General features: G+C 36.6%; 1 protein-coding gene across 2 annotated transcripts; it reads left to right on the top strand.

The window, feature by feature from the left end:
• Positions 1–455: 455 nt before the first annotated feature.
• LOC131307360 (F-box protein CPR1-like) lies at positions 456–9,192 on the top strand. Of its 2 annotated transcripts, none has more exons than XM_058333831.1 (4): positions 456–1,848; positions 3,470–3,677; positions 7,595–7,893; positions 8,894–9,192. In XM_058333831.1, exons 1-3 carry the CDS (start codon positions 659–661, stop codon positions 7,874–7,876), a joined length of 1,680 nt encoding a protein of 559 aa, XP_058189814.1. In that variant the 5' UTR covers positions 456–658; the 3' UTR covers positions 7,877–7,893; positions 8,894–9,192. The 2 variants fall into 2 exon arrangements, with proteins under 2 accessions (XP_058189814.1, XP_058189815.1); XM_058333832.1 differs by lacking the exon at positions 8,894–9,192 and adding an exon at positions 8,195–8,328 and having other exon boundaries at positions 470–1,848.
• The last annotated feature ends 2,253 nt before the right edge of the window (positions 9,193–11,445 follow it).

The raw sequence follows: 11,445 nt of genomic DNA, 5'->3' as shown, positions 1-11,445 counted from the left end.
TGATGAGTTGCTAAGAGATTGCTAAGTTTGGTTATTACAATGTGAGCACTCTTTTGAGCAAAAATTGCTAACTTTAGCAACCTTTTAGTTTTGATTATTACATTGTGGATGCTCTAAGAAAAGGAGAGTAGCTCATAATACTTTCTTAAAAAATAAAAAAAATAAGTATTTATTTCATATTTTCAAATTCAAAATAATGTAAATGAAAAATATTTTTTTAATTTTTTTTGCACTGTATTAAAGATTTCAACGAGATCTATCAAACAAGATTCATATTGATAGAAAAATTATTTGCGTAAACACATAATTTTTGAGTTTAAAATTACTTTCTTAAAAAATAAGTACTTATTTTCCTTTCGGGACGGGGCGCTCTGCAAGGATAAAATTGTCAAAACACTAAAAAACAGTCGTGGCATAAAACATCAAAAATCGTACTAGTATTAAAACAATTCTCTCTCTCTCTCTCTCTCTCTCTCTCTCTCCTTCACGAGTTCTTTTTTTTTCGATCCGCTCCTTCACGAGTTCGAAGATGAAAACATTCAAGTTAAAAAGGCGCGCAACAATTGACACCAAAACCGCTTCCCCAAAGCCCGAAGGAGTCCAACCCCAACCCTAGGAGAAAAGCAGAAATTTTGAGGAAGAAGACACAGAGAGAGCCATGTCCGACTTCATTCCTGAAGACGTAATTGTGGATATACTCTCCAGACTCCCAACCAAGTCCCTAATCCGATTCAGGTCTGTTTCCAAACTCTGGAAATCTCTCATTACCAGCCCTAACTTCATCAATTCCCACCTCAATCAATCGCTCACTAACCCTATAAACAGCTACGACAATCTCCCACTTGTAATAGTCAGGCAATGCGTTCCTAATCCCTATATCAGATTAGAGCACTACAAACTATTTGTTGATACTGGTGAAGAAGAAAACACATTTGATGAATATTTGGAAATCCCATTCCCACTCAAGAGCCGTCGTCTTCACTATCACTATTTAATGGGTTACGTGAGAGGTTTGTTCTGTCTTTGGGAACATGATAATATTTTCCTTTGGAACCCATCCATTAGAAAGTCCATAAGCCTTCCCAAGCCTGGCATTACCAAAAAGACACACGGCTCCTTGATTGATCGCCTAGGATTTGGATATGATTCTCGGAGTAATGATTATAAGGTGGTCAGAATAGTAATCCTTTGTGGAAGTGACCGGTTCGAAGATGTTGAGGCTCCTCTCGTTCAGGTTTACTCCCTGAATGTGGGATCGTGGAAAATGAATCGTGGGGCGGGGGAGTCTTTTCCCATTGGATTCCGAATGGCCTATTCGCAAAACTTTACCTCTTGTTTGGAAGGGGTTCTTCATTGGGCAGCCGAGGCTACAAGAAATTCAAATGAGAGATTGGTTTTGTCATTTGATTTATGTGACGAGGTGTTTAAAACTATTCAATTGCCAAATGATCTTGCAAGTGCAAAACTCGACATCACAACTTCAGTATGTGGGGGATTTCTTTCTCTGTTGTGTGAAGATAATCTCGATCGTGCAAACAAGTCTTGTTCTATTTGGATAATGAAAGAGTATGGCGTAGTTGATTCTTGGTATAAGTGTGCCAAAGTTGATCTAACAGGAGGAATTAAAGGGGTAATAGGTATCCGAAAGAATGGTCATATAGTATTGGAGGGTTACACAACACAGCCTTGGGAGCTTTCTTCATATGACCCGCGTAATAAAGAAATCAAGAACTTGGGAATTTATGGTGCTTTAGGCCATTTTCATGTTGATACTTACGAGGAGAACCTTACCTTACTCAATAAGACAGATGCTCCAGTGTCTAAAAGGGGCAGGAAGAGGAAAGACAGGTAAAAGCATGATACAACTAAAGTTTCATCTTTTCTTTTATCAGTTCTACTTCTATCTTATGCATAATATAATACAAGATTTTATTTATCTCAAACCTTAAAATGCTACTCTTTTTTTTCGATGGACTAAATCTACCACCTTTTCTTCGATATGGTTGTTGTAGGCGGTTGATACTGGTGGCAATCCTAGTTTTCCCATCAACAAATAGTTTTAGTTTGTTTTGTTTTGTTTTGGTTAGTTCACTTTACCATACAAACTCTTTTGCCAAGACATACGTTGTTTATTATCACAGCCAACTAATTTTGAGTTGTTTAATTACTTGCAAATGTTTGATTTTTCCCTGTTGCCATTTCATTACCAATGTTCAATAATAGTAGGATGAGTTTGGTATATGTTATATGTATGGGTTTTGATGAAACATATTGATGATGCATGAATTTGTAAATAACAGACTCAAGTATTGTAATCTAAGAATGATATACTAAATAACAGACTCAAGAGAACATGGTTAATGATTTAAATGAACTTGGTATACTAAGTTACACTACGTTAATCTGATGAAGGAACAGATTTTGGGCTCTTTCTACGGAATATGGATCAGAGTTTAATGGCAGGAGAGGGGATGATTGAAACTTTCTTGACCCAGCATAACCTTTAAGCTAGATAAGGACAGGTTTTGGCTCAAGGCCCAAAACTAGTTCAACTTGGTCCTAAATTAATGTCGATGGACTTAAATTAGTGCTTGAAAGAGTTTATGGTGCAATGGGATTGACTGGGTTGGTCTTACCCAGAACGAGCCCAACATGGAAGAGGGACACAGGTGTACAGTGTACACAAAACAACCACACTAATTAGACATTTTCTTGAACATAGGACTTGACACATCATGCTCTTTTTGTGTTGTATATATCATGTATGATACAAAAACTTACTTCCTTTTTTGCAACACATTACAAAAGCATTCATATGTTGTGTTACTAATATAGTGAGATTTCATTCTCCCGATCTTATACTCTTGGAAAGAAGTGTGAACAAAAATATTCACAATGTAGTTTAGAACACATTTCATTAAAGGAATTTGAAGATTATAGTTTCTTTATATTCGTTCTGATTGGATTCTTATCTTTATCTCAACTGTGCATAGTTCAGCTACCTTCGTCAAAAAAGCTTGAAATCGGCTTGTCTTGACTAGAAGTTTGTTTATTGCAGAAAGGTTCAAGATTGAATACCTCTATTAATTACTATCAAAGTATATATAGGAATTTGTTGGCAAGTAGTCCAACCTTCTAATGGTCAATTTAAGAGACAATGCTAGCATAATACTATCATGACCAAATGATGTAGAAACCAAGCTCCTCATGATATGATTGCCTGTACCTTAAATAAACAACAGATACAATGGTTAGTCTGATGTGGAGAAAAATGGAGTAGCAGCCACCTACATGATGTTACATGTCCTTGACATGTAAACTTCCACATATATGCAAGTGGGAATTGTTCTAACGATAACAGTTTCTTAGTTTGTCAAGTTGTATGATGTTTGTGTTTATGGGTTATATTAACCTAAATAGAGAACTTTTGAATTGATTTTGTTGTTTCTTTGTTGCCTCTTGACCAAAGCACTCAATCACTAATGGAGGCACATGCACTTTTTACCGATGTTCGAAGTCTGAAGCATAAAATTGTCATCCTGAAAGAAAGGGTAGAGAGAAAGATAGAGGTAGCATGTGAGGTGGTAGCGAAAAGGGGGCATCAACAGTTTGCTGAGGTCCACGCCAAACTCCAGAGTTATCCTCCGCAATGTATACCCAAGGTTTTTCGCGGCGATGTAAGTTCTTTAATACTTCAATTTAAGCTGTGGATATTGTATTTTACAAGTTAACTGATGGTAAGTTGTGGTAATGGGTAGAATTAAATCTCGGTGAAAAGGTGTCTGATTCATGCTTGAATGCCTGAGTATGTAAAACCTTGGATATTAAAGAAACATATTTTGTAGGAAAAGATCTCTCTCGAAACTTATTTGGGATGTAGGACCATGTACTTGTTGTAGAAGAAATGCCAAATCGTCTTTGAAGGGGTGGGAAGAAAGGCACCAGAAAATGTCTTGTATTCATTGTCTGGATGTTTGATTCCGGACAATTTTGCTACATGTTTCTGCAAGTGGGGCTTCTTTCCTGTGGAGAAACCTGGAGTCGATGACGAGCTTCCTCCTTGTTGTCCATCTGATAAACAAACAATTCTGCACCTTTGGTCTTTCTTTTTGCTCTTCCTCTTGTGATATTTAAATACCAAAGTATTGTGATGTAACAAAATATTCTGATTTTAGCATCGGCATAGTAAGAATCACGAGTTATGTAAGTCTTGACAGAGCCACAAGTGAAACCACTTGAAAAAGTAACAACTTCATGTTGACAAACATTAAATTGCTTTAGAAATCCAAAAGCAGGCAGTTCCAATGCAGGCTAGAGTTCCTCTCCCTAGCAGATTATATGATGGTTAGTCCCAGTATTTTGTTTTGGGTGACCAGGAATCTCTCCAAGACAACCCCATTTTGAACCCACCAAGGGTAAACCCTAGAAAACACCCACATATTTTGATATTCTACTGAAGAATAATGAGAATTGAGCTGGAAACCAGCCTTTGTAGCACTTGCACATCCATTATCCCCACAACATTCTCAAACTTTGGGACAACTATTAAGGGTACACGACTTTCAGGACAAACGACTGCAAAATGTGTCTCAGCAAAACTGGCAATTCACAGAGTCAAGCTCTAATATTTGATTGAGAGAGATGCAAATCCATGGGTGACTAGTAGCTTTAAGTTGGTTTTTAAGGTGTTTTTTCCCCTAATAGAGACGGTATTTTTGGTCATTTCAGGTTAGGAAACTTGGTGGTTTGAACAAAGTACGAATTGGATATTTTTGATGTCTTGCTAAAATTGCATTGTTTTATATTATTATTACGAAATATATATTATTATTAATAATTTATTTATTTATTTATTTTTTGGGTGGGGGGGGATGTTGTTGCAGAGATATTTCGTTTGGGCGGGCGGGCGCAACTTTTGATTTAGGTTCAAAAAGCCTCTTCACATTCTATAAATAGTGGTTGGTCAGACCATGGTTTAAAAATATAAATGTACATAATGGTATCAGCCCTTACGTAACGGTGACGGTTGGTATCGAGTCTCGATATGGCTGGATTGAAAGTCGCAGTCGTATTGGCCAGTATGTAACGGTGGATATGGCCGCTACCGAGTTATTTAAACACAAAATCAATTATTTTCAAACATGTCTATGCAAAATCGGAGAACATGTTGCCCCTTTACCCAAAGACCCCATATGGATATGGTGCATAACATTGGAATTTTTTGTTTTGATGACTTGTCTTATAGTTATGAAACCAACGACGACAACCACTACTCCCCGTACCCGCCTTGACTTTCTCCATCCTACAATTATGAGTCAAAGCCACAACTATCAGTACCCGCCTCGGTATCCTCCACCCCATAGTTATTCTTATGTATCCATGTCTGCTACTAGTCCACAAAGCAGACTAGTAGAGCAATCTAAACAGGATGGTTACATATCGTTCAGTTATGTATTTTCTACGAATCCTACCGGATGAGATGAAGGTAGAAGCAGTAGTAATCAAGCTCGATATGAACCTCAAGAAGCTACGCATCACTCATTTTGGTGGTGAATATTATTTCATATTTTCCTATTTGTAATTGCCATGAGAGACACTTTGGACTGATTGGTTTCCGTAGTATGTTCTATGTCAGTGTAACCTCTATCCCCAACAATATGTGTTTTGGGTTGTTGGAAATTCACACTTGTGAATTTTCAATTGTCTTCCTTACATTCGTTACACTACATTATCAATTATCGTTTCTTGAAATTACAGATGAAAATATCTTCGCAATTTAGCATAATAGCATTTGCCCCTTTCCTTCTCTATAACATGCAAGTTTTTTTTTTTCTTTTCTAAATGACATTAAATTGAGACGCTACAGATCTGGAACACATAACTTCATGGAAAACTAAAAAAGGCTAGTTAGCTCAGAGTTTTGACATGCATAGGATTTGATATAAGGGAGACTTAGCCAAAAATCCCTCATATTTATATTTTTTGAGCTCAAGGACATGCACCTTTTGAAATAAAACATAAGGACAAGTGTGCTGCATGATTACTAAAGTACATTTTCTGCAAAACTAGTGAAAGTAAACTAATAACCGAAAGTCAGTGAAAATGCCTAAAACCGTAGGATACCTATGAAAGTGCCTAAAATCTTAAAGCCTAGGGTACCCTATAAAAGTGTCATAAACACTAAAACCTTATAATAGGAAAGTGGACCCTAAAATCCTAGGAAAGTGCCTAAAACCCTAGGGTACTCTATGAAAGTGCCATAAACACTAAAACCCTATGCTTATCAAAAAAAAAAAAACACTAAAACCCTATAATAGGAAAGTGGACCCTAAAATCCTATGAAAGTGCCTAAACCCTTGGGTACCATACCCTACCCTAGGATACCATACAACCGTAGGGTACCTTACTCTAGGGTACCCTACCCTAGGGTAGTTTTATCCGTGAAAACATGTTTTGGCCTTATGGCTCAACAACTCAAAAAGTTGAAGGACCTCCACTAAAAACTATTTTGCTGGCGTCCTTCCCCTAAATGAAAACTATTTTACTGTACTTATGGCTAATTTTCCCTTGATATAAAACATGAAGAAAAAACTTTCAAACACCATTTTAAGTTTCCAACAAATGTGATTCTGGAAAAAAAGAAGAAGCACTGTTTCTTCCTATGTTGTGCAAAATTTTAAGAACATGACTTATGTGGTTACCGCTTCTATTTTTCTATGACCTTTACAACCCGAACTGTGTCATTGCGACCGCTACCGCTATGGCGTCTGAAGGTGTAAACTTTTCCTGGCATAGGCATATGGATGTTTGGAGTTCCCATCCAACAAGGCCTTCTTTTTGTCGAACACTTCTTACAGTAAATCCTGACAATTAACTTACTCGGTGGCAGCAGATTTTTGCGAGCTGGTGCTGCCTGTGTTAGTGTGATACAGATACAGTTGCCCACCTCATTCATTGCAAGGTGCCTTTTAATACGTGGGGTTTGGTGCTTGCAATTTTGGGATGCTTTGGATCATTGGGTGTTTCATAAAGGCATTGTTGGCATTTTGGATGGGTGGTTGGAAGCTCGAGTCGAGAAACATTGACAAAAGGCTCGATTGTTGCTGCGGTTATGTTTTATTTGGCTTCTTTGGAGTGACTGCAACAAGTTGTCTTCCTGGGATGTGAGCAATCAGCTCATAATTGAACGAAACCTTAGCTTGTTTCGGGTTCTTGACTTAGTCGATATGTTGACTAGATGACCTTTCTGGGCCTTTTTTTTGATCTAGGACTTCTCTTTGGTTTTGGTTCTCTGTGTAAATTATCTGAGGAGAGCTTTGTACAGAATGCATCCCCCTAGATGTTCTGCGTATCTATGTCTGCTTACTTACCTATGAAAAAGAAAATTGAATTGAAGTGGGTAAGACTTCAACCATGATAGAATAAATCCATTAACTTTTTTTGAACAGCTAAAAATCTATTCACTGTTCCCACAATTCTGGATGCATGTGTACTTTGCATGCCTATGAGGATCAGCATTTGGGGGATTGACTTTATACTGAACATTATTCTGATAATTGTGCATTATTCTTGATGCTTCAAACATCATTTTCAGGAAGAAATCAATTCGACAAGGCTTACTGCCACTTCTCAAGATTCAGTGGTGAATGATTGTGATGTGGCTGACAAATTTAGCCACGATCGCATCCTTGGCAGGGGTGAAAGCGTGAAGGGCAAACATTTGAATGGTGGCACATCTGCAGGCCAAGGGTTTTGCAGTAAGGATTGTTCGGTGAACGAGGATTTGGAGTTTTTGAGAAAGATGAAGGCTGAATATGCTGAAACGCTGGAGAATTTTTCTCGAATGGATCAAATAGTGGAGACCATTATTACCTAAAGTACCCCCAGTTCCAGGTACAATTTTAACCTTGTCAAAATTTTCCAATGCAATTTTGTTATTACCAGAGCAATGAGTTCGCTTGTTTATAGCATTATGCAAGTTATGAAGATTGTGGTATTATTAGTGTCTTCTTAGCTAAGATCAATATGTAGAAATGGTTTGGCAAGTGTCCCTTGTTTGTAAAACTCTATCAGTCTTTAATTATCTTACATTCTTTAGAACTATTTAAAACCTATTCTGCTGTTTTTAGAAGTTTTTTTGATCGGCTGCTGTTTTTAGTTGTTGTCAATGTTGCTGTGGTCATATGATCTACAGTTGCTCATGATGGTGGTAGGATTTGAGGATCATTATGGTTACTATCGCTATCAGATATTATTTCCGACAAGAATAGTTCCTTCTTCTTCTTTTTTGATCCGCCCGACAAGAACAGTTCAACAGAGCAAAAAGGTGATCCATGTAACACCATTTGATTTTTGTAGCAACTGTCTAACTCAAATATTCAATATCAATTCAGAAAGTTATAACTCATGGTTTTCTAAATTACTCATTCTCATTTAACAAAAGTTAGGTGAATTTTTCATGTTGTTCTGCTTGTATCGGTATCTTTTCAAGAGCATTATTCCAGCTTTAAAAATTAGTTCAAAACAATTAATTCAGAAATTTGATGTATCGTACGATGTGTCTAAAATAAGTAGGGCGGGTAGTTTACGAGCTCAAAAGTAACCTGATTGCTATGGAGTTGTATTTATTTTTCACATGCTTTGTACAAAAATTACTGTTTGTTGAAATGCTTCTTGAAGTACCCAATTGAGCTAAATAATGAACCATTCATAAGGGTATATGGTCTACCACAGTAGTTAACTTAAGAAAAATACAAGCTTTCATATATTTCCTCCCAATTGAAACCTTTATATTGATCGTGTGAAAAATCAATCGGAGAGCAACTGCAGTGAATGGAGATATAATTTGAGTGATTGACATCTTTTTTAATTTGCTCAATTTTATTCTTTGCAGGAATGTAGGAGTCATATGAATGGAGATCAAGTTTTGGTTCAACTGACGTATGAGCGGATTGTAATTGAGATCAAAGAGAATTTTCCTTGGCATTTGTTGGTGTTATCTTATCTGCTTCAATCATGGCCGAGATACTACTGTGAAAACTTGACCTTTTATATTTGAACTTATTTATCACACCACAAAGTTTGTTCAAGGTGATATTCAGAAAGGCAAAGTTCACTTTAACCTCCTGTGGTTATCGCTATGTGCGGATACCCTCTTATGGTTCAAGGTGATATTCAGAATTTTCCTTGGCATTTGTTTGTGTTTTTTCTACTAAGTAAACTGTTTTGGAGATGCCAAGTGTCGTTTAAGATGAACTATTTTTTTTTTTTAAGTGAAACGCTTCACTCATGAGCATCCAATCAATTCCATGTAAAAAAAGCTTTTAGTTAAGTGGGTGGTTTAGTTTTATCCATGCTTCGTAACTAGAAATCGTGCAACAAATGCTAAAAGCATATAGTATTCGCCAAAACTCGAAATAGTACTACTTGTTTGAAGAAATCAAAAACTTGAGCTGGGTTAGTGAAGTATGTTTTGCGAACCACCATACTCTTCTAAAGCTAATAGAAAACTGTATTAACCGGACAATTGGATTTTATGAATGTTTTAAGAGATAAACTTATTCAAGTAGCCTCACGGTGCTGCTCAATCTCGTGTGTCTGTTTCGACTTTGGACGGTTCAGATTTAATGAAATTTTTCCGGGGAAGAGTTTAACGTCCGGACCATCCAAAGCCAAAACGAACGGCTGAGATCGCGCTCCGTAAAAACTTATTCACGGGGGCCATGAATAACTTTTTTTGATGTTTTAAAGGACTAAACTTGTAAGAAGAACCAATTTAGTGTGAGCTTGGATAAGTTTTTAGGGGCTTTTTGGTTATTATACAAAAATTGACTTTGAGTAAAATACAAGTTGTTTTAGGCGAATTTCTTTGTCTCCATATTCAAGGCAAAGTGTTTGCTTCCTCAAAAAATTCAAAACATCTTAAATTTGCATTTAGCCCGAAAATCCTTTCGAGGAGTTTTTTTTTTCTTTCCTCAACAAAAATAAATTTCATTAACTCATAAGAGAAAGTACAGAGCCAATAGGGGTTTAGGTACACCGGCCTAATCACCAAAAACTCTCATCTCCTAACCACACGGAGAAACTGGTTTAGGCTCAATAGGTTGGGCCCAAACCAGAAAGAAAACCCAAAAAAAAAACCCAACTGGTTGGTAAGGAACTAACCCAAACCAAAACAACCACCCAACCAAAACCTAAAAACCTAGCCTAATCCTAATAGCTTCATCCCCGATAACAGCTTCATCCTTTTTGAGGAGTTTGTCCGAACTTAGCCTAATAAGTGAAGTTTGTCCGCTTGGCGCGCAGCGTCTCCCATGTCCTCTATATGACCATTTGCATACAATGAAGTTCAAAACATGGCGATTGACGGGGCAGGAATGGACATAACTTGTGCAAATATGTACTCTCACTCGATCCGTCTCAATCATTGCATAGGGAAGAAAAAGAGTCGACGATTTTTTTTCTTTGTTTAGTAGTAATAACTTAATCTTTGAATTAAATAAATTTTGTGGTCCTATTCTTGATAGGAACCCCAATTAACTAGGGAGGTCATCCAATGAGATGGTAGACTCTCGTGATCTTTTCTTCTTTAAAAAAAAAAAATACTTTTGATAGATAGAGCCTGGGTTTTTTTTTTTTTTTTAATCGAATTTTGATAGATATAGACTGCATGGTTTTTTTTATATTATTATTATCAAAGTTTGAGTTAATATTTTATATAATTCGTCAGTCTTCACCGCAGGGAAATATTACTGAATTACTGATCAAACTCCATAATTGTATTGTACAAAAATGCTTTTATTTTTGTAATGACTCTCTGAAACCCTTATCCACCACATTTCTATACTTGGTGAGTTGGTGGTTTGGTGCACCGTCATGTGGTGCACCAACACTCTTATCCACCACATATTTTTGGAAGGCCTAGTACTAAGTGTGTGAACATAGGCGAGCGGCTCCATAGCCAAGGCTAGGTGGTCAATTGAGTTCACCCTAAGAATTTTTTTTTATATTTTACATGTGGTAATTTTATATCATGCTTCGTTTGAACACTTACCCTATATTATAAAAGACCCATCAATCCAGGTAATTCACATTGAATATTTAATACATTAGCCTAAAATAAGGTAAACAATCGTAATTAAGAATTTAAAAAATTAGAGGAAAAAAGGATCTATTGGTATCGGTATCATGCTCTGGCTTCTCTCTAACAACAATCACTCATATCTCCAAAAACATGAGCATAAACCCAAAAAAAGAAAGAAATGAAATAGATGGTTCACATTAATTGGACTTCCAAGTCTTTGATATTTCACCATTCTAGATGCCTTTATAACTTTTCCACAAGTACTGATCAGAATACATGCATTCACCCAAAGGGAATACACGTGAACATGATTTCATAGGAGATAAATTCATGTTACCTAATATCACAGGCTAGAAATATGA

Source organism: Rhododendron vialii, chromosome 11a (genome assembly GCF_030253575.1).
Source record: "Rhododendron vialii isolate Sample 1 chromosome 11a, ASM3025357v1".
Taxonomy (NCBI): domain Eukaryota; kingdom Viridiplantae; phylum Streptophyta; class Magnoliopsida; order Ericales; family Ericaceae; genus Rhododendron; species Rhododendron vialii.
The sequence above is the reverse complement of the archived record's forward strand: the minus strand, read 5'-3'. Positions and strand labels throughout refer to the sequence as shown.